The 23,626-nt window shown below is 53.0% G+C and overlaps 1 protein-coding gene across 11 annotated transcripts in view; it reads right to left on the reverse strand.

The window, feature by feature from the left end:
* The window catches only part of TTC7A (tetratricopeptide repeat domain 7A), a 159,649-nt gene that overhangs the window by 16,074 nt on the left and 119,949 nt on the right, over window positions 1–23,626 (reverse strand). For 9 of the 11 annotated variants that reach the window (XM_054547586.2, XM_063713683.1, XM_054547585.2 and 6 more), the window contains 3 exons: window positions 13,481–13,597; window positions 9,883–9,980; window positions 8,056–8,190 (listed from right to left, as the gene is read on the reverse strand). In XM_054547586.2, the coding sequence (XP_054403561.1) occupies window positions 8,056–8,190; window positions 9,883–9,980; window positions 13,481–13,597 (350 nt within the window). Of the gene's footprint in view, window positions 1–5,745; window positions 5,882–6,990; window positions 7,048–8,055; window positions 8,191–9,882; window positions 9,981–13,480; window positions 13,598–23,626 lie in introns of those variants that run through there. The other 2 variants (XM_054547587.2, XM_024242702.3) reach the window with 2 other exon arrangements.

Here is a 23,626-nt window from a genome sequence, read left to right on the forward strand (position 1 = left end):
CTACAGACATGTGCCAACATGCCCAGCTAATTTTTGTATTTTTTTTGTAGAGATGGGGTTTTGCCATGTTGCCCAGGCTGGTCTTGAACTCCTGGGCTCAAGAGATCCTCCCACCTCAGTCTCCCAAAGTGCTGGGATTATAGGCATGAGCCACCGCACCCCGCACAAGTACTTTTATTACCCCACTTTAGAGGAGCAAAAACTGGGCACAGAGGGGTCAAGGCATGGGACTAAGGCCACAGTGGGAGTAAGTCGTGAAGCCAGGGTTTGCACTGGGCTGTCTGACTTCAAAACCTCACGTGGGGACATGGCGTCCCCTGAGCTAAGAGCTTGCTCGGGTGACTCCAGACTCTTTTTCAGTATTCCTTCACTTTGTTCATTGCATGTCCAGGGAGAAGGGGATGGAAGCAGACCAGGGAGCTCTCTTTGGGCCCCTTGGTCTCCCAGGCAGGGGCTGACTGAAGATGGGCGTGTGCTCAGAGCCAGGGAGAACCAAATGACCCCGCCAAGGATGGGGTGGAAGGATGAGGGAGAAGAAGGTCAGGGGCAAAAGAGGGCACAAACCAGGCAGTGTCGGTAACAGCTACAGAAACCACCCCTGCGCTGATGGATAGCTGATGGGCCAAGCCCCGGGTTTGGGAAACATTTTCTCATTAATCCTGACAGCAAGTCTTGGAAGCAGGCAGGTGCTATCATAATCCATACTTAAAAAATGCAGGTAGCTGGGCACCGTGGCTCACGCCTGTAGTCCCAACACTTTGGGAGGCCAAGGCGGGTAGATCACGAGGTGAGGAGTTCAAGACCAGCCTGGCCAGGATGGTGAAACTCCGTCTCTAGTAAAAATACAAAAAAATTAGCTGGGCATGGTGGCGGGTGCCTGTGGTCCCAGGTACTCGGGAGGCTGAGGCAGAGAGTTGATTGAATCTGGGAGGCGGAGGTTGTGGTGAGCTGAGATCGCGCCACTGTGCACCAGCCTGGGCGACAGAGCGAGACTCCATCTCAATAAAAAAAAAAAAGCAGGCTTAGGAGGTGAGGACCCCACCCCATTCCCTCACTGAGAAAGGGCAAAGCCAGGGCTAGACTCCCCAGCAGTTCTGTGGCCTCCCTCCAAAGCAGACACACACCCCTTTGGGCCAGCAGGCAGGGGAGGATCTGTCCCACAACCAGAGGAGTAGGAAATGGGGCAGTTTCTCCAACCCAGGCAGCCCACACAAACACACATTTCAGACCCACATGGCACAGGCACACCCCACAGCAGGCACTTTAGAAGACGCGGCTCTTCGGCCTCACTGGGCACTCAGGCTTTGTCCAAAGCAGCCCCCGGGCTTGGCTGCCCACTCCTGGGGCTGAGCCTATGCTGACGGCACAGAAGGATCAAGACACAGATGGGGAATGCAGAAGGGCCAGCAGAGTCTGACTTGTGGTTTTGCCAAGAACTCTGCCTAGCAAAAGCTGACAGCTGAGGTTACCCTAGTTCAGATTATGTCTGGGGTGGGATAGAGAACAGATATGCCCAAGGGAAGCTCCCAGAAAGAGCTGGAGAAACCAAGCCCAGACATTCCCTCTTCCTGTCCCAATAGGCAGCAGGAGAGTCCTAACTAAAACCTTGACTGCAACACAGGCACTGGGGTACTTGGCACAAGCATTACCTAAGGTTCATTGTGCAACCCGAGTAGGTTGCCACATCCTAAAATACAATACTTTCTGAGTGAGAGGACTCTTTTTCTCTAGTGGAGATGAGAACTTGGGAGGATCACAGAATTAAACACAGAGAAGCCAGGCTTCCTGGATATGGGAGAGAAATGTGGGCTCTAGTCCCTGGGGACAGCCTGAAATGGAGATTCCCAAGGCAGAGAGCAGAGGAAATGGGGGCTTTGAACCCAGGGGCAGATGGCTGGTGGGGGGAAGGGGTCAAAGATTTGGTTCTCTCAGCCTCAGCTCTCCCTCTCTGCTTTGCTGTTGAGCTGCTGCTGGGGCATCTGAACAGGCTGCCCTCATAACTGAGTGCTTAACATACAACTATTGAGTACTGACTACGTGCCTGGTCTCCCCACAAGGAGGAGAAAGAGTGGGGACAGGGGTGGGAGCAGCTGAGCCACTAAACCACTTCAGAGACCGGGACAGTAGAATGACAAGTGCCACATCTGAGTGTTATGGGCACTCAAGAGGGGCCAGGTCGGTGCTGTTGGCGTGGTCAGGGAAGTCTTCCTGAGGGAGGTGGCATTGGAGCTGGAGCCTGAAGGCTGCAGCGGCCTTTGGACTAAGAGGACAAGGAAGGTGGGCTGGGCTCCACTGTGGCAGAATCCCCCAGGGTCACGAGAGAGGAGAAGCGGAAGGAAGTGTGTGGGTGTGACTTTTGCAGGGTGGCCGCTTCCTCCATCGCCAGAAGCTCAGTTTAGCTGAGGGCCCAGGAGTCAAGCTCCCCACTCCCCTGGTCTACTTGGCCCTGGCACAGCTCATTAAGCTGTTTACAACTTGCTGCCCTGTCTCCAGAGGCTGCCCCTGGTCCTTCCCTTGGGGACCCCTCATAGTGTATTCACGTCAACAGATTTTAATTAGAGGGTACCCCACATAATCCCAATCCCTCTTGCCTTGGGGCCCTGGGTCTTCCAGAGGCCAGGCCTTGCTGGGCTGGCCATACACCAGAGAGCATGTCCTGAAGAACCGTTAGGGCTGCTCCACTGATGGGCTCCATCCCCAGTTAGACAGGAAACCAGAAGACACAGACCAGAGCCCGAGCAGGGAGGCCTCCTGAGGGCTTCTGGCAGCCTGGCAGACAGTGCCCAGCAGGGCCAGCCTCCAGGGTAGGCCTCTGACCTGCACACAGGCCCAAAGGTCTGGGGTGACAATGCACCGCGCCTTGCTAGTCTGTGTCCCTGAGCAGATGCCTTCGGCTCCTGCTCGACGCTTTGCCAGCCGTGGTCAGATAGCTGCAGTAGCCCTGGGGCGCCGCATCCACCCACGGCCCTGATCCTTCCCAGCCTGGCCCTGGCTGCCAGGACCCAGTGGTGCCCACACCCATCCCAGCATCCCCTGGCCAGGGCACCACATTTTCCTTGAATTTTCATTGTCGAGGTCATCATCCAGCACGCGGGGCCTTGCTGCACCCTCAGCGTCAAGGGGTCCCTCCATTCCTTCACGCTGTCTTCCCCTTTCTGATTTTCCCTCTGCTCTCATCGTCGTCCTGCCTACCCCCTGACCTCTTATCTTGCTTGTCTGTCTCCGATTTTCCTCCTCTTCCCTCCATCTCTCTCCACCCCCCTCTCCTCTGTGCTTTCTCTCGGCAGGCTACAAATGGAAAACATCTGTTCCCTGGAGCTTTGCAAGAGGCCCTTTCATTATTTTTTTGAGGCATCCTAGTCTAACCCTGCACCCAGAGCTGGTTCCAGTCTTCCTGCCAAAGCCGAGGCTCTCCTACCCCGGGCAGGGGGATGGGCCCACTTTCCACGGGCTATTTCCACACCCCCCTTGCAGGGAGGGCCTTGCCCGCAGGCTGGCCCTGTGCTGATGAGCAGGGTACAGAGAGCCTGGGCCCACCCCTAAGGCCTCTTAGGGCCTCTCCAGGTGAGTGTGCTTCCTACAGAGACCCTCCCCCAGACTTCAGATAGGTGAGCCCCAGGGCGGGAGAGAAATAGGTTAGGCCCCCCAAAAGAATTCACCATGGCTAGCCTTGACCCTCAGTGGGGGCCGTTTGGGTGACCCAAAGGAAATAAGCATCAGACGCTCAGAGCATATGAATGCCCAGAAAAAGAAGGAAGGTGGAGAGAGGGCAACGGAGGAAGGACAGTGAAGGCCAAGGGGGCTCGAATGGAGATCGCCCAGGCCAACACAGGGAATCCAAAGGTCTCCAGGGAGTTCTCAGGTTGGTCTGAGACCCTCCATCCCTGGGACCCAGAGGGCACAAGGCAGTCAGGGGCTGCATGGGCCTGTCCTGAGAGTGGCCTCGCTGACTCAGGAAGCTGGGAGGAGGGAAGAAAAAGCTGGAGCCAGGGAAGAGGAGGACGTGGGAAGAAGGCACTGAATGAAGACAGGAAGGGGCAGGAAGGATGACAAAGAGTAGAGGAGCATGTAGGACCAAGGGTGAGCGCCAGCTTCTCCCTGGACTATGGCTTCATCATAAACACCTGCTTCAGCCACAGCGCTGGCAACCCCACCCCAGCTCCCCAAGTCTGCCCAGGAGACACCTGGGGTGGCCTCCAACTGCGGGCCAGGGCACCGGCACCAGACCACAGGAGTCTGGCATCAGGGAGCTGAGACTCAGGCCAGCTTCCCCTAAACCTAGAGAAAGCCCAGAGCTGCCCATGAGCCCTTGGACCTCCAGGGCAGGGGCACTCTCCCTACATGCGTCTCCTGCTCTGGCCCACTGTCAGCCCCCAGAGCCGTGACCTGGGATCATGGGGGTCATGGGGGATGAAGGGGTGGTTCTTGCTTTTAGGGAAAGCACCTCTCTCAACACTCAGATCCTGGAGCATCTATGGGACTCTGTGCCTCTCACACTCTCACACAGACCCACTGCCCAAGAGGCATTGCCCTGCAGCCCGTCTCTCAAGTGGGTACCATTCATCAGCTTCTCACACTGGACTCGAATTGGAAGGAGGCTTGAAGAAGGGAGGAGAGGAGGGCAAGAGTTGAGAGAGGAAGGCTATGACAGTCCCTTTGAATTCAACCAAAGAGTGAATTCACGATGGAACTTACTGCCAAACAGATTGGGATGCAATTTATCTTGAGCCAAACCAGGGGGATTAGCTCCTTCCAAAATGATCAAGGCATCTTTTTCCCTTCCTGCAAGTTTGCTGCAGCTGGTGGAGTCATTAGGCGGGGTTTGGCGGGGGGATGCTGATCGTATTCTTAGCCTGGGTCAGGTGGGGGAGGCGGTTTAGGGAGATCATTGCCCTGGTGATCTCGTCCTGGCAGCCCTCCATTCAACAGGTGCTTGGTAGATGCTTGCTAGTGATGATGGCAGCCAGGGGAGGGGAGAGGGCTCAGGGGGTGCAAATTACCCTGGAATTCTCTCATGCTCAGAATGAAAGAGCTAGGACACCTTCTCATGTTCCTTTCCTGGCTGTGGCAGTTGTGCACCAGTCACCAGTGTATTCTCCCCTTCTTCTAGCAGGATAGATCCCCTGACTTTTTTTTTTTTTTAGACAGGGTCTCACTCCCATTGCCCAGGCTGGCATGCAGTGGCACAGTCTCAGTTCACTGCAGCCTCGACTTCCTAGGCTCAAGTGATCCTCCCACCTCAGCCTCCAGAGTAGCTGGGACTACAGGCATGCACCACCATGCCCAGATAATTTTTTTGTATTTTTAGTAGAGATGGGGTTTTACCATGTTGCCTGGGTTGGTCTTAAACTCCTGGGCTCAAGTCATCTGCCTGCCTTGGCCTCCCAAAGTGCTCGGATTACGGGCATGAGCCACCGCGCCCGGCCTGATCCCCTGACTTTTAATGGGACACCCGGAATAATGACATCTGCCAGAGCCCTCTGCAGTTAGGGGCAGTCAAATAACTAAGCTCTGGCCAATGGATCATGAGGGGAGGTGATGTGTGCCAATTCCAGGACATGTCCTTATAGGGAAGGGGGTGCCTTTCTTCCTTGTAAATCATTTGCCTTGGAATGTGAATGTGGCAGAGAGTCATCCTGGACCACATGGACGACAGTGATACCCTAGGGACAGAAGAGTCGCTGTCCCAGTCAAGGCTGTCATCTGTAAACTGTTACATGAGAAAGAAATAAGCACCCACCTTGTGCAAGACACTGCTATTTTGGATCTGCTACATGCACCCAAACTGGTCTCCTAATACTACACTGCCTGACTCTGATGCAGAGCCACATTCAAAGCATTCAGATGCTGTTCTCGGAGTTCTCTTCTGTGGAGTGAATATCTAAGATAATGATCAAAGAAGAAAGGCTCATGTGCGAATGACTGAAGGGCATGTGTTTCTCTTGACATTCCCAAGTCTAATTACTGGCTTCAGGAGGGCCTTTAACCTTACTTGGAGTTATCAGCACATGTTAACATCCCTAGTATAAAGCAATATACAACCTGAGAACTGCAAGCAAGCTTGTGATGATGGTAGTAAACAAACAAGACAAATCAGGCCGGGCGCAGTGGCTCACGCCTGTAATCCCAGCACTTTGGTGGGCCACAGTAGGCAGATCACCTGAGGTGAGGAGTTCGAAACCAGTGTGGCCAACATGGTGAAACCCTGTCTGTACTAAAAATACAAAAAAAATTAGCCGGGCACAGTGGCACACACCTGTAGTCCCAGCTACTCAGGAGACTGAGGTGGGAGAATCACTTGAACCTGGGAGGTGGAGGTTGCAGTGAGCTAGATTGCACCACTGCACTCCAGCCTGGGCCACAGAGTGAGACTCTGCCTCAAAAAACCAACCAACCGACCAAACAAACAAAAAAACCCCACCAAAAACCCGCCCACCAAAACCAAGGCAAATCATTCAAACAAAGGCCTGGGAGCTCTGGTACAGGCAACCCACAACTGCAGAATCTGATCACTGTGTTATGCTGCACTCCTTAAAGCTGGTGAAGCCCCCATCATGGGTGTGAATCTGTGGGGGCTGGGGCTCCATGCGGCCCCTTGGAAGTTGGAAGTCATTATTTTAGAAGTCATTAGAATCTTAGAAGACGAAGGGAACCTTTGCCTAAGGCGAGGCCTTGTTTATTATTCCTCTGGATTTTTCAACATCCCTCTTCCTACTTAAGACCCAACAAGCTGACTGTGGAGCAAGTGCAGCCTCCGCCCACCCCCAGCACCCGAAGGGACCCTGAGATGCTAACTGGGACAGTTTCTGCATTGTTTAACTGCTCCCATGTCTAGCCTTCCTGTGAATCCTATCCAGTGTTTTTTGCAGATTCAGAACCTACAGTGGGGAGAGTGGGGGCATACTGCATACTAATGTGTCCGTATGTGAGGAACATGCAGTGGGAAACCTTAGATTCTCAGCTAACAAGCATATTCTGACTCTGACTTACCAAATCCCCACGTCCCAGTAACAGATCATCAACTTTCGGTTTCTTCTCCAACTCCCCCTGGGGACAACAGCACACCCCCATGATGGGGAAGGAGCAGAGAGGAGGGTAATCAGAGAAAATGCAAGAGGTGCTCCTGGGCCCAGAACTTCACGTGGGCAGCTCTAGGCCAAGAGGGTGTGTTGGCCTGGGGTACTTTAGGGGTCCATTTAGCCTATCCTCCTCCTCTGTCTTCTGCTGCCATTTTATTTCATTCAGGCACTTGTCATCTTTGGCTTTGGCTCTCTCTCTTTCCACTCTGATCTACCTCTCACACCACTGTCAGGGTAAATTTTCAAAACTCTTGGCAGCGAGTCCCTCCCGGGCATTCATAAGCCGGTGTTAGGACACTCGCTGTCTGTGGGGCCATGCTGCCTCTTCCTCCACCATGACTGCCATGGACGAGACGGAAGCCAAACACCTTTTGCTGAGTACTTGTAATGGCCACCCTGACTGTGTCACACATTGGCTCATTTCAGATCAGGGCTAGCCAGCTGTGGGCCGCTTTCAGAACCCAGGTCTGTGGAACTCTGGAGCCAGGCTTCCTACAGCCTGCCTCCCCAACGCTGGCTGGCCTTCAGACTCCTGGTGGCAATGGTATCACTTAGTTACCAAGAGGGACCGTCACCTGAATGGCAACCTCAAAGTTCCCAGTCTTTTCTCCACCTTCAATGAATTCTACCCCCAGCCCTCTCTTTCTTGGGGCCTCCACACCTCCCCTGTCTGAGCTCTCCAGGGTTTGAAGCCTGTTTTTGAGATTGAGACAACAGTCCATCTGTGTGGCCTTTCAGGACCTCCAATCCTCTCACGTTTGGGCTTGCTGCCAGGGAAGCACTCCCAGGCAGGAAGGCAGACACCATCTCCACTGGGCAGAGAAGGAGACCCACAGCCAGAGGCGAGGACTCTGTAACCTGTGTGGGCCTAGCAAGGAGTCCCCACCTCCCCACACTCCCTTCTCCAGGACATGGCTCTGAGAGCATGGGTGGCCTGCAGACGGGCTGTGTGTGTCACTGGTACCAGGGCACTCACCAGCCTGCAGCCAGATCTGTTCCAGCGTGGTCCACAGCTGCACGGGGCCCTGCTTCAGGACCGAAGAGGGCATAGTCAGCTCTGACATGGCCTCCTCCAGCCGGGAGGCTGCGATGGACGAAGCCCGCCGGGAGCCTGCAGAGCAAGAGGGCACGAGCTGAGCAGTGGTCAGAGGTCCACACGTTGCAGGCCCCAGGAGCAGTCATTGCCCAGCACCATGGGGAGACAGGGCACCCTGAATCAGGGTAGGGTGATGTGGCTGGGCAGCCAGAAAGCAGCTCACAGACCCACTAGGGAGGGCCCACTATGTCCTTTCACCCACAGCTGGGGAGGGGAGCTCTTTGGGGGAAAATGAGGCAGAGATCCCACTAGGAATCTATTCCTAGGAAAACAATAATGTCAGCAAAGATGCTCTTTACATGAACACAACAGAAATGACCTCAGTGTCCAACAATAGGGATTGATTAAAAATAAGTGGGGGTATAATCATCTCAGACTCTGCGGTCATTAAAATAACAAAATACAAATACAGATATCAATGTAGAAAGATGTTCACACTATATAGTTAGGTGAAAACAAGCAAGTTACAAAAGAATAGGACCACATTTTTATAAAAAAGAAATATGGGGATTGAAAAAAGTCTGAAAGGCCATTTATTAAGGTCTAGTGGTGAAATTAGGAATGATTTTTCTTTTCTTCCCTTGGCTATTTTCACTCTCTGTTTTCACAAGTGCATATTCTCATTTGTTTGTAGAAAGGTCCCCATTCAAGGCTGTGCTGCGAAGGACTGGATAGCAGCTCAAGTCAGAACACTGCCCTCTGGAAAACCTCTCCCAGTGGCAGTTCTGGGTGACATGGGCTGCGGTTCAGGATATATAAGCTGTTGACATTTATAATTCCCATGCAGGTGAAATGTGAGCACTTTCTCTCTCTCTGTCACAGACGCAATAAAGGCTCCAATAAACTCAGGAGACCTCAGGGCAAACCACGGATGACTTCAGTTTATGAGACAAGTGTACGTGGAGTCCTAATAACTTTGTTCATGATTCTTCCCTCTTTAATTGCAAGGGAGCTACCATTCCCCCCTCCCTTAACCATTCCCTCCTGGGAGACAGAAGCTCTGCATACAGCTATACACCCCCGAGATGTGCCTCTAAAGTTGGGTGCTAGGTTTGGCTTCTGAAATCAACTCTGTCACTTGACAACAAAGGTGCAAGGCTTTGTCCACAGAAAGGCTCACGTCCACAGAAGTGAAAAAACTGAGCAATTCCACTAAATACAACTCCACTCACACTTTCTTTCCCATGACTAATTCTTGTGTTTTTGATGAAGGTGTTTTGCTTTAAGCAGGTCCTCAGTTAAAAAATGTAAGTCTGCAGTTCCTGAACTCATTTGAATTTCACAAGCCATGGGTTTCAGGATGAGTTTTTCCAGGAAAGAGTCTGCTTTCAGCTTAGAATTGTAAAGAGCTCGGTCCATTCCTTTCTATTTGACTTGATCTGCCAAGGACATTAGGTGGACTGTGGCCTCTGGCTTGAGCCTAAGGGGAAACGGTTTCTGTGCTCCACAGCCACCTTTCCAGCCAGGCTCCTCTTTCTTCACCCCCATGCAGGAGGCAGGGTTCCTTCCCTGCTCACTGCCCACTGTGGGACCAGCAGCCAGCCCCTACCCAGAGCCAAGATCAGCCCTAGAAGTTGCCCGAGCTGGCAAGGAGCCAGTGGTGGGCTTGGCCCGGCCGGGAGGTGCCCCTCTCCGTGTTGGTGCTCTCAAGCTGGGAGCGTGAGCTGTGGGTCCATGCACACAGCTGCCCAAGGAGCTCGTTCTTACCAGAGTCTGCATCATGGGCATCAGGCAAAGTCAGGTGCATGCCACTCTGCTTCTTCACGGTGAGGCCCTCACCGAAGCTGCCATCCTTTTCCAGGCCTCTGGAAGGCAAAAGAGGGCCAGGGTCCGGTTAAGGTAGAGGGCTAGCGTCACAGGGCCCGGTGAGGTAGAGGGCTAGCGTCACAGGGACTAGCAGGGAGAATGGGACAGCCTCACTCCAGGCAGGCTCTGGGGCTGTGGGTTCAGGCCCAAAGACAGAGCTGATGTCACCAACATCACTAGAGAGGCAGGAGGGATCAACATGAGTCGCATGCCACACAGGCTGAGACCTGGAAACTCTCCCACACTCCCTACTATCTTCTCTGAAGTCGGTAAGGCCAGAAGCTCCTCAGGCCAGGGGGAGCAACATCCAGCAGAGTGCCAGGTAGAGAGTGGGGACTGTGGACTGACTGCCAAGGAAAGCCTGGTCTTCACAGGGCACTAGAAGTGCTCCAACCCCCAAACCCCTGTGGAAAAAGGGCCCGGATGTCACCCCCTGCCTCAGGCTTCCATTCCTTGGGCTGCCAGCGGGTCCCCAGAGGAGCCAGCAGAGGCCCCTGGGGTGGCAGATTAAACAGTCATGGAGATCCCATCTTGTCCCCCAACCCTTGTCCCCAATTTCCCAGATCCCTGCTGCTATACTGCTGGCGGGGGAGGGGTTCCTCTTTTCACAGAGTGGGGGATGGGGGGAGCCAGGAAATAGCCTCCAGCTTAAGCCCGCCATGGCCATCCTGGGGCACAAACAGCCCCAGCCAGTGCATTCCCACTGCCGAGGAAGCCCACAACCTTTGACTCTGTCGACTGGGGAAACTTACAGAATAGAAGCAGAAGGCACAGAAGAGGAGGCAGGCCAAGCCTGGGCAAGAAGGTTTCTTTCCTTCAGAGAAGCACCAAGATGATGATCCCACAATGAATACCAGGGGTGTCCTTGCCATCCTAACTTAGGCTCACCCTGGCTTTAACTTAGGCCTGGGAATTTTAGTGGGCATCAGAGGAAACCATCTATAAAACCACAATGGCTCAGGGCTGGCTCCCTTCCTCTCCCACCCCTTCCCATTCCCAGGAGGCACAAAGTGTGGTGCAAAAAAGCCAGAGACAGGCCAGGCATGGAGGCTCATGCCCATAATCCCAGCACTTTGGGAGGCTGAGGCAGGAGGATCACCTGAGGCCAAGAGTTCAACAACAGCTTGGATAACACAGTGTGACCCCATCTCTACAAAAAATGCTTAAATTAACCAGACATGGTGGTAGGCGCCTGTAGTCCCGGCTATCTGGGAGGCTGAGGCAGGAGGATTGCTTAAGCCCAGGGGATAGAGGCTGCAGTGAGCTGTGATCGTGCCACTGCACTCCAGCCTGGGCAACAGGGCGAGACCCTGTCTCAAAAAAACAAAAATAATACAAAACAAAAAAGCCGGAAACACTAGGTTGGAATCATGGGCCACCTTTCTCAGCTTTGTGACCCTTGGCAATGCTACTTGACCTTTCTAAGTCTTAGGTTTCTCATCTTGAAAATGGTCGTTGAGAATGTCCATCACACAAGGTGGTCGTGGGGAGTAAATGAGACAACGTGAGCAGATCCTGGTGCAGGGCTGGGTGCAGCTTCCCATCCTACTCTTTCTCCCATCCCGTGAAGGGGCCTTTCCTAGGGCTCCACAAAGAGTCCATCTCCAGGACTATGCTTGGTTCTAGGCCAATGTACAGCATGGTCCCTACCTTGAAGAACCTTACAGCCCAGATGGGGAGAAGGGACCATTCAAGTTGAGCAGTTAGCAAAAACCCACATGAGAGGGTTGAATGAAGCATTTTAGAGGCTGGGTGGTTGGTGGCTCCATGAAGGAGGGGCATATGGACAGAGCCTGAGGGGCAATTAGAACATGAGACCAGCAGTGTGGGGCTGGCCCAGGCAGAGCAGAGGAAGCGGGTCAGGGAGTTCAGTGGAAGGTGCGGCTGATAGTGAAGATCTGCTAGGCCAGACCTGCAGGCTGTGGTCTTAACCCTTGGCTACCCCAAACTAGATTTTACCCCCAGTGTAGGACAGGGCTATCTGGACCAGAAGCCTGGATCCAATATCCTCCTGGCTTTCCCAGGAGATAGGGAGGATTCTTTTCTAAACTTGGGGCCACAGATCAGAAACCAGGGCTTGTAAAATCTAGTTTGGGGCAGCCAAGGAGAGGTGCTTAGGGGCTTCCCATTGTGACAAGCCCCAGCCCTGCAGTTCTGCTGCTCCAAGGGAGGCACAGGCCAGGTCTTCAATGCTGGGAGACGAGGCTGCAACTCAGAGGGGTCCCACCACGACTGACCACTTGGAGGAAGAGACAAGCAGCCATCCAGATAAGGATGCAGGAACAGAGTGGCCAGCTTCGGGGCAACCGCCTTGCAGGAGGGGAGCCTGGTTGTGCACCTGCTTGTGTGGCCACAGCCAGTGAGTAGGAGAACAAGGCCAATGGAATGCAGGTCCCTTCACCCAGAGTGTGGCCCTTGGCCTCATGCATCCAGCTGCCAGGTGGCTTCACATTCTCATTCTGAAAAGTCCGTCAACCCCAGAGCCTCCTTCCGGCAGCTTCCGCCTACTGGTCCTACTCTGCCCTGGTCTCCCAGGCCTGCAAAGTGAGGGCTGACTCTGCCCAAGGTGTTTTACTCCGTCTGATTACCCTCCTTTGTAAATTTCACTGTTAACAGACGTTCCTCTGGGGAGTCTGGAAGCCTTCTGGGCTCCCAGAGTCTCTGTGAAAACACAAATACACACCAGACTGGGGTCCCCTGAGGCCTCAGGGAGATGACACAGCCAGCTATCCCAAAGAAGGACAAGAGGATCAGGAAAAGGCAGGGCTCCTGACCTGTAGGAGGCCCTCTTTCCCTTTGGGCCGCATAGGCTAAGCCTAGGCATCCCGTTGGGTTTGAGCAAAGACTTTCTGCAGATTCAGCCTGGACAAGAGTGCCCCGCTCTGGCGCATGAAAGACTCAGATCCCAGGCCAGGGTCTCCAGCAGGAGACAGGAGGCATGAAGACCGTGGGTGACTAGGGAAGAAGGGGTGGGGCCCTTCAGGACTCCACCTCCTCCTCCTCTTCTAGACTCCAAATAGAATGAGGAAAGAAGTGACAGGCTCCATAGGCTGGAACTCAGGAGACCCAGGTTCAAGTCCCAGCACTACCACTTACCAGGCAAGTGATTCTGGAAAGCTATATATAAAGTCTCTGTGTCTGAGTTTCCTCACTGGGCTGGGAATAAAATCTGATAATGCATAAGCTATAAGCAGCTGAGGTATAAGATAAAGGAACAAGCCCAGCACCCCAGCTCCAGTGCTCGAGAATGATTTCTCTTCCTTCTTACCACTCTGAACCTCAATGTCCTATGTAGGGTCTCTATGTACTTCATAGAGGACTGTCAGGAGGTTCAAATTGGACTACAGATGTGAAAAGCTCTGTGGGCAGGAAGTTCCACGCTCTCATTCAAAAGACTCACTCTCCTCCCCATCTTGACAGGCATGGTGGCCACCCAGCTGTGGACTGTTGCCCTGGCAACCACCCTCTGGTAACCCAAGAGACAATGACGGCCACTCACCCCAGCTGGGAGAAGCTGTACAGGGTCTGCCACAGCCGCAGCATTTGTCTGCAGGTCACGAGGGCTTCCTCTGGGCCTTTCAGCACCTGCTCCAGCTTCACCTTGGTGAACATCAAGCTGTGGGGAGGGAGAGCGGCCATCAGCACACCCCAGCAAGGGCCCACTTTCACCTGGGGATCCTGCCCCACCAGGGCAGCCCCACATGCCCACCTCCCCAGCTCGCAGAAGGCAGAGTGTCATGAGGGCAGCAGCCTCTGCCATGCCCCTGGACCGCTTGCTTTCTCTCTGTGCCTCAGTTTCTCCCCATCTTGGCTGCCAAAGCATGAAGCACTCCATGAAGCATTGTCAGTGCCCACACTGCTGATGCCCCGTGTCCCCTGACCATGTGCCATCCTGCCCATCTCTGAAGCACTGTCCTGTGAGTCCTGGTCTTGCTCGGTTTGCTCTTCCTACCCACATCCTCCGCTAAGCAACACCCTGTGCCTACTGAACGTGGGACCAGGCTTACACTCACATTCCCCACAGGGCCCAGCATGGGACCTTGGATAAGAGACCCGTCCAGACAGTGACTTAGAATCCGTGAGTGAAGGTAAAGCAAGGAACTGGCAAGGAGGTCTCCTAAGGACAGAGCTTCGCTTCCCACCTTGCCAGCCACAATAGTATAGGTGCCCAAGCAACACCTCCTAAGTGGAACTGCAAAGTTTGCTTCCTGACCCTGGAGATATTCAAAGAAGGCGGTGTTATGCTTTATCAAAGGATTCTTCCTTGGATTTCCCAAAATAGCCAGCTCCCCTTATATAATCCATAGGATTAAAGTGACGTGAAATCCTTTTCAATCACCATTTAGGGACAGTTACTGTGCAATGAGAGCAAGCAACTTCAGAATTTCTTTCGACCTGAAAACCTGAAGTCCTCTGAGGTAAGACCAGTGTGGGGAGTGGCCCTTAGAATGGCTGAGAAGAAGAGCTGGTCCCACCTGGAGGCAGGACCTCAGAGGGGGTGGCTGGCTCCCTCCCTCTGCCCTGGACATAGCAGGCACAGCCAGAATGCTTCTCACAGGCCAGTCATGACACTTGCTTACCATGAGCTGGGGTGGAGCCCTGGAGGCCCTGCTGTGACTGGTGTTGGCCCTTCAGATGGTGGGGAGGTCTGGGGGTTCTGGAGGGGTCCAGGCAGTGGCTATACAGCAACCAGTATGGAAGTCCAGCCATATTTTCACCCTGGTACTGCCAGCAGTACCAGCACACACCAGCTGCCTGGGCAGCCTGCGGAGAGTTTGAACCACCGAGCGCCAGACAGCAGCACCTCCCGCTTCTCACCAGTGGTGAGTAGTGAGGCCCTTTCTTCTCAATATCACTGATGAGCAAGACCACGGTACTGTCAGGCCCTGCACTTGATCACTGCCCGGTGGTTCTACCAGCCCACCTGAGGGTAGCACACAGGCCTGCTCCATCGGAGGGTCCCCACTCAGACTGCGAAGGCTGCAGGCGCCACCTGGCAAGGCCAGGCCTGCCCCTGGCAGCTGCCCCTCTGATCTTCTCTCTCAGTTGGGCCTCTGCCCTAAGACCTGGGCTCCCAGCTTCATGAAGCCCTCTGATGTCCTTACTCTCTGCCCATCTTTCCATACTTTGTCTCTTAGATTGCAACTTGGTAGAGAATGAAGAGGGTGGAATTTGCCCCAGGATTTTCAGAAGAGGGGATTTCTGGACAAGTATTTTTCTTCCTCATTGCATCCCCAAAATGCCTTTCCTGATCCTGCACACGGGTTGCCCCCCAGATACCACCTCTCTTCTTCATTTTCATCCATCCCAAGCCTGGCTTTAAATCCCACCTCTCCCAATTCTTAGGATGCCCTGCACCCATCTTGGAACATAACTAATGACCACCTGGCTTGCCTATCAGGTCCCAAGGGCAGAAACGGGGATCCCCCAGCATGGACTGCACGGACCTGAGTGCACAGCTGGCAGGACACAGCCCTGAGTAGGAATGACCCCAGTGGGCAACTGCTGGGGACAACTGGTCTTGCCACTGTACTCTCCTTCCCCAGGTTTGCAAAGGATCCAACACTCCATAAGTATCAGGGGCCTCTGCTTTCAGGAATATGAAGAAGAAAACACGATGGCTGCCTTCAAGACAATAAATAGAGCGCTATAAATGACACATTGCCCAGAGAATCAAGGGCTGTACTTTTGGATCAGACTCAGTGCAGGGGAAGAAACAGGAAAGGGGTCTTGCTGGAGCTGGTGTTTGGTGAAAAGCAGGGTGGAGTGGGATTTGGTTGGGAGTCAGGGAGAGAGAAGAGGCTCCAGTGTGGAGGGTGGGGCAGCTGGTTGAAGCAGCAGGTGTCAGTGAAGTGGGAAAGCCCCTCCCTCAGGCAGCCAAGTCCCCTGCGCTGGGCTGGTTCCTGGGGACAGCTCCCTGGGCAGGCCAGCCCTGCTGCATTCCCCGGGCCCTCTGCAGGCATCGCCTCTTCAGCACACTTCTCTCTGCCAGAGCCCCCTTCTCATTTTCTTCATCTTTGAGGGCCGGAATGGGTCTAGGGCAGACCCGACCACACCATGTGCCTGGCAAAGAAATGGCTGAAAACTGAGCTGGCATCACAGTAAGTTCTACCAAAGGCAGGCTGTACCTTTGCAGCTGCTGACATTCCATTAGCATGAGTGGCCCAGAATGGATTTTCTCAACCCGACCACATCCTTTCTGGGCTGGGGCAAGTGCTCCACCAGTCACTCTGGTCTGATCTTTCACTCCAGGATCCTGGGAGGATACAGATTTGCTCCTGAGATTTCCTCGGGCTCGCAGGTGAGCGCCGCCAGAGGGATTTTCTTCCGCAAAGAACCCTGCCCCGTGGTCCTCGCCTTCTGTGCCTCTGTATGGCCTTCACAGCCTTCCCACTCTGGCTCCACCCTCCCTTCCTGCCATCCTCCCCATGACCTTGGGCGCTGGTACACTGATCACATGGGTATTAGCAGCTCCCTGAGCCTCGGAACAGGCTCCCGGACTCATCCGTGCTGTGCTTTTGCTGTAGCCTCTGCTGAGATCACCCTTTCCCCTCTGACATTCAGCCAGCTCCTAACCAGATGTCGCCCTCTGGCTTTCTGTGTCCCCATGGGGGCTGTGCACACCCCCCTCTAAGACAGCCTTCCTGATGTCAGGATGTGGTTATCTGTGCCTCTGCTGGCTTGCCTCTAGTTCACTGCAGAACTTTCTCCCACTCCCAACAGGGATCAGCAAACAACTCCACTCCCTCAGAAGGAGCAACTCAGCTGCTCTTCTGACTAAGGAGCACAGGCCCCCTCTCCATCCTGTCCACTGCAACGGGTAGCTGCTGCCTGCTCACCCACCTATCAATGCTTAGCCCATTTCTTCAGGAAGCCTGGCGGAGCCCTGGCATGCTGTCAGGACTGGTGGGTGACATTCTGGGGCCCTCACAGCCAGGGGGTATCGAAGCTGTGGCCACAGCCTCATCAGAACGCTGTGACTCCTGGGGGAAGCTGGGGGGAGGCTGCTGGCAGTCGAGGCTGGGGATAGAGTAGGCAAGCCTGGGCTCCCCTTCCCTTTGCTTACCTGTCTTATAAACCAACTGAGCCTAAAACACCACTTGAATAAAGGATTCTGAGACGAAAAAAACGATTTCAATCCCACGGCTCCAGTCCTCCTCCAAGATGTCCCTATGTGACCACGCTGTCCTTCTCTGAATGTCTGGCACTGTGTTCCATTAGTACTTAATTACATTGTACATATATATATATATATATACACACACACACATATACTTGGGGCTCAGGACACACCACCCTAAAATATGACTGTTTGAGACCAGAATATGCCACCCCAAAATATACTTTGGCATATTTTGAGTTGGTTATTCCGAGAAACTGCAGACACAGAAGTAGCTCTGAAAAGCTGCCCTTTTATAAAAGAAATTTCCTTTTTTTTTTTTAAAGAGACAGGGTCTGGCTCTGCTGCCCAGGCAGAGCGCAGTGACGTGATCATAGCTCGTTGCAGCCTCGATCTCCTGGGCTCAAGCAATCTTCCTGCCTCAGCCACCTGAGTAGTTAGGACTAACAGGCATGGGCCACCACACCCAGCTAATTTTTTAATTCTTTGTTAGACGGGGTCTCACTATGTTGCCTAGGCTAGTCTCAAACTCCTGGGCTCAAATGATCCTCCTGCCTCAACCTCCCAAAGCATTGGGATTACAGGATGAGCCACACTGCCTGGCCTAGAAACTTCCATCTCTCAGGGAATTCTACATTAGTAAAAGTATCTATAAAGAAGAGGGCTGCTCTTGACAACTTTTATCACCTGAGAGATTTTTATCTGCATAACAAGAGGACCTTTATTCATCATCTCCTCTCTGTCACCCTCCTATAACTTGTCTCTACCACCCGCAGGAACCCCAATCCCCTTTTCCTTTCTATAGCTCCAGATGCTATTAAGCTTCAATCATCCCGTCTTTCTTCGAATCTCATACTTGGGACTTCCGTGCATATGTATGTAATTAAATACGTTTTTTTTCCCGTTAATCTGTCATTTCAATTTAATTTGTAGCCCAGTCAAAGCCCTCCTCCCTAGAAGGGTGGAGGGAAGCCATTTTCCCTTCCCCTACTATGTATATAATCTTTTTTTGCCACCTAGGCTTAAGAGTTTAATAATAAACTCATATCAAGCTTTTTTTTTTTGAGATGGAGTTTTGCTCTTGTTGCCCAGGCTGGAGTGCAATGGCACAATCTTGGCTCACTGCAACCTCTGCCTCCTGGGTTCAAGCAATTCTCCTGCCTCAGCCTCCTGAGCAGCTGAGGTTACAGGCATACGCCACCAGGCCTGGCTAATTTTTTGTATTTTAGTAGAGACGGAGTTTCTGCATGTTGGTCAGGCTGTTCTTGAACTCCTGACCTCAGGTGATCCACCCACCTTGGCTTCCCAAAGTGCTGGGATTACAGGCTTGAGCCACCGCGACTGGCATATCAAGCATTTTTAATGTCAGACATTCTAGAATCAGTGTGCAGCCAGCCCGGCCTACAGATGGTGAAACCACCGTTTATCTTGTCCTGTGCCTCATCGTGCGTCCCCACCTGGTCTGCAAGTGCCTGCAGGCAGGGCCCCGCTGCCCTCCCCCAGCGCCTGGCGCAGTGCTGAGCACAGAGTATCTGCCTAGTCCTGGAGCCTGTTACTTGATTCCCCATAGCTGCAGTGTGGGCCGGACTCCCACAGCTGACAAGCAGAGCACTGGCCAATTCCATTCCAAACTGTCCAGAAGCAAAGTTTTCCTCCCTGTGAAAGCAGGACCTGGGGAGGAACAGTGGGCTCCAGATGTGTAAGCTTCTGGCTCCTCCTGACTGGGGTGGGGGTGGAGGGCCTCCATCCCAGGGGACAGTCACTGGGCAAGGCCAAAAAGTATCACTGAGGAGAGTCTCTGTGATCGAAATGCCAGAATACCGAAATCCAGCAGCTTTCAACATTTATGCCCTCCGACAAGAGCCACTCCAGAAGAGCAATGCTCACAGTACTGTCCTCGAGCCCCACACTGTGTCGTTACTCAAAGTGAATACACACTGGCCCAGGAATCAGAAACCCAAGCCAAAGTCCAAACTCTGTGGTCACTGGGCATGTCACAGGTCCCACACCTGTACAACAGGAGTAAAGTCACCTGTCCCATGAACTTCCACCAGGCTGAACTGTGATGACCTCTAAGCAGCAGCTGCATTCAGCTCTCCAACACACAGGGAAGGGACTCCTGCTTTGAAGCCACAGGCCGGCCAGATCCCAAGAAGCAAGTTTCTAGGCCAGGTGCCTCTGAAGGCTCCCAGAAAGCCCCGAGCTTCTTGGTCTGTTCAACTAGGCCCTTCACTCCTAGGACCTAAGACATGCTTATGACAGGAAGATGATGGAAGGAGATGCATAAAGCTACAGGAACTGGGCTCTGGGCAAAGCATGCTCACTGTGACCCCTCTTGCAAGCATTTTCCTGTTTAAGCTGTGGAAGCTCATGTGAAGTAAACACTGAGGTCTTTTAAGGCCGAACGCCCTTGCCACACCATCGGCATCGAAGGATGATGTGAAAGTGAGTGTTCTCTCTGGGAAAGGGGAAGGAGCGTGGGTCAGTGTAAACACCCCATGCGCTTGGTCACACTGCTGGGGCTAGGGAAGGACGGCTGGGTCCTGAGATGTGCCCCATCCTTGGTACTCTCTGCAGCCCCATCCAGGCCATGTGGCACACAGGCCCTGGTCTGGGCGGGGAGCCCAGTGCAGACAGAAGCTCCCTCTTTATGTGCTTATGCCCTCGTCAGGATGCTGCCAGAGCCTTCAGTAGACCACACTGGCCACCCCACACCCAGGCTCGGTGCTCCCTCACCCACCATCCTAACCACCGGGACCTGCCGACTCCCATGTCATCTGCAAGCATGATGCAGCACCCAGGGGCACAGAAAGGCACTCAGGTGACCTGACAGAGTCAGCCCCTGCTGAACCAGGGGATATCTCAGCCCACAGGGTCTGTATGTCTAGGGCAGCCCTGATTCTGTGGAGGAAGTCAGAGACCAGTGAGGTTGGTGTCTCTGTTTCCTGTTAGAAAATGGCTATGCCACAGGCCACCAGCTTTGCCAATCTCCCCAATCGCTCCAGCTCGGGCTGATGATGGAGGCTCCCAGGAGAATGGTGGCATCTGCTTCCTCTTCCTCCTTTTCTTCCTAGCCATGCCTCACCTGCACTCCTAGGGCAGGATCACACTGCTAATGATTTGTCAAAAGGATTAAGACTTGGACCTGTTCCCATGTGAGGCAAAGATAAACAATTTCTTCCCACTGCTCTAAAGAGATCTTAGGGTGAGACTCTTCAGAACTGAGTAAATATGGCTTTTCCAAAAACTTAAAAAAAAAAAAGTTATCTTGTAGATAGGGGATATTTTTGTGGTGTCTCTGGCTAAGCCAAGCACAGTCCTGGGGTCAGAGGTCATCTCCATCCCCTTACCTGGGGGCACCAATCCTCACCTTTCCTGTGTGCCCTCCCTGGCTGCTCACCCCAGCACACCACTCTTGCTGGTGGGGGAAGTTGGCAGAGCAGAGCTGGCTGCAGGGAAACACACAGGCTGTGTGGGCAGCAAGCACGTCGGGTCCACATTTTTACTTTCATGTTCCTGAAAGCAACTCCCTGTAGCTACGCAGCACCTGCAATGAACACTTGAACACAGTAACCACCATGTACATAAGGAAGCCACTTCCCTGTTGAGACATGGCCTTCAGCATCAGAAGATGTGGGTATACTTCCAGGCTCTGCTGCTTCCTAGAAGTGCCTTCACCTCTGATGGTGCCTATTCATTTGCAAGGCAGGACAGTCATGGTACTGCCCAGGAGGGTTGCTGGGAGGACTAAGCGAAAGAGAGCCTGTGCCTGGCGCATGTCACCCCTCAAGAGAGGTTAGCTGTCATTCTCAGTCATCTTTGCTGTTGTCAGACCTGTCTTCCTGTGAGATCCTTCCTTCATCTGGGGGGGAACTAGGTCTTTCTTATCTTTGTATCCTTGGTGCCTGCTCTCATATCACTCAACAAATTGCTGAAGAATGGAAGAGGAAAGTTGAGTCACAAGGGCTCACCAAGGCCTGGAACACTGTGGGTGTTCCCAGGATCCAAGCAGCTCCAAGGAAGTGAAACTGAAGGGCATTCCTGAAACTCTCCATTCTTCCGGGTCCTACTGGTCCCATGTGTGCTCACTGGGCCCTGGGCAGCTCTTCTGGATCCCTCTGGCTCCTGGCCATTCTGGGAACCCTCTGTGTGTTGGGGGTTGGCGGGGTGGAAGGGTAGGAATTGGCAGCAGGTGTGGTGAATGCATAGAAAGGGGCATTATCTCTTAAAAGGACAGTAATTAGTAATTGCAGCTGATGGCTGTGCTAAGCTGTTTTAATGAAGAGTTCTATTTTTATAGAAAACATATAATTGAGTGAAAAAGCAGGCTATTCTCTGAGTCAGGCGGCCACGCCTCTGGAAAGTCTAATTCCTTGGCCAGGAGGCCAGAGCCTGCATAGTAAATGGTCCCCAGCCTGGGATGCACCAAGTCGGACTCAGTGGTGAAAAGCAGGGTCCAAGTCTGATGACCAAAGTGTCCCTCCTTGTAGCCATGTGACCTTGGGCAAGTCACAGAGCCTCAGCTTTTTTCTTTCTTTTTTTTTTTTTGAGATGGAGTCTCGCTCTGACGCCCAAGCTGGAGTGCAGTGGCGTGATCTCCGCTCACTGCAACCTCCGCCTCCCAGGTTCAAGCGATTCTCCTGCCTCAGCCTCCTGAGTAGCTGAGACAACACGCATGTGCCACCACGCCCGGCTAATTTTTTTAAAATTTATTTTTAGTAGAGATGGGGTTTCACTATGTTGGTCAGGTTGGTCCCAAACTCCTGATCTCAAATGATCCACCCGCCTCGGCATCCCAAAGTGCTGGGATTACAGGCATGAGTGACCGTGCCCAGCCCAGAGTTTCAGTTTCTTATCTGTAAAATGAGAATGACAGCATCTATTTACCCTGAGGATTGCTGCAGGACATCGTGCACATAAAAGGCCCAGCAGGGGCTGGCACTTCAGAAAGGGTTCAATACATGTTTGCCCAAACTTTCATTCTCAGTCCCCAGCCCCCATTACGCGCAGGTGCTTACTTAGGTCCTCCGTGCCTCTGTCCCCTCATCTGTAAAATGGGAATCATGACAGTTTCTATCCCTCCTAGGGTGCTGAGAGGATTACAGAGCTAATGCAGCAAGGTGTCCACAGCAGTGTCCGGCTGGAGCCAGCACTGGGTGCATCATTGTTACTGTTATTGAAGCTCTTGGAGTTCAAGTATACAAGGGTGGTCCTGCCAATCAGCCAGCATGGGTTCTCGCCTCTGCTCCACCACTCATCAGCTATGTGATCTTGAGCTATCATCTAACTTTCACATTAGTTTCTTCATCTTCAAAACAGGGGTGCTGTAAAGACCACAAAATAGAGCAACCAAACCAAAACAACCAAACTGGGTGAGGGGTGTGACAGCACTCTGGCTGTGAGATCCCCAAATCCCCACATGGTTCTCTTCCTTCCAGAAAACAAAACAGCTCCCTCCCATTGTCTAGCAGCTGGAGGGTTCACTGGAGTGTGTTTTGTGCTTAGTGGGGGTTTCCCTACCATGGGGGTAAGCAGGCAGAGGAGAGGCCAGTCTCTGCTCCAAAGGTACTTCCAAACTCAAACAAGACATCCAACGCATTGGGAAACACAACAAGAACAGAATCTGGTACTCAATTGAGTGGTTCAGCTTTGAAGAACAGGGGCTCCGGGGACAAAGTGGACCTGAGGGGGTCCTCTGAAGATGGGCAGGAAGGGCAGACAAAGGTCTGTAGGGGAGAGAGGGGCCAGCCTGACAAGGTATGGATACCCTACCTGCACAGTAGGATGGGGCAGGGAGGGCCCTCTGAGCAGGAGCCAGCCTGCCCCTCACCCCCATTCAGGTGTGATCACTCAGACCCTGGCCAGGATGCAGGGGATGTGCTGAGGGATCTAGGTCTCCCAAACACATGGTCTCTCACCCATGTTAAATCCAACACATGCTCAGGACTTTTTTAAAGAGACAGTTCTGTCACCCAAGCTGGAGTGTAGTGGTGTGATCACAGCTCACTGCAGCCTGAACTTCCTAGGCTCAACCAATCCTCTCACCCCAGCCTCCCAAGTAGTTGGGACTACAGGTGTGTGCCACCACGCCTGGCTAATTTTTAAAATTTTTTGTACAGACGAGGTCTTGCTATGTCACCAGGGCTGTTTTCAAACTCCTAGCCTCAAGTGATCTTCCTGCCTTGGCCTCCCAAAGCCATTGTGCCCAGCCTAGAGGGTATGATTTTTAAAAGGACTCTAACAGGCCTTACCCTCCCTGAAAGGGGGAGGGCCACAGTCAGCCCCAGTTTTATTACCTTCCCAGAGACTAATCCCTAACAGAGAAGGGACATTTTTTAGCAGCTCTTCTTAACCCTAAAACTAATTATTTTTCCTTCAGTCTGGAGGATTAGACTGACCCATGTCCTTTAATCTTATAAGGCTCATGATGATCCTCCACCTCTTAATGAATTCATTTAACGTGATCTCACTTTGAAGCTTTAAAAATCAACAGCCTGAAAGCTTTGGTTTCCTGAAGTTAGCGCC

Source organism: Pongo abelii, chromosome 12 (assembly GCF_028885655.2).
Source record: "Pongo abelii isolate AG06213 chromosome 12, NHGRI_mPonAbe1-v2.0_pri, whole genome shotgun sequence".
Taxonomy (NCBI): domain Eukaryota; kingdom Metazoa; phylum Chordata; class Mammalia; order Primates; family Hominidae; genus Pongo; species Pongo abelii.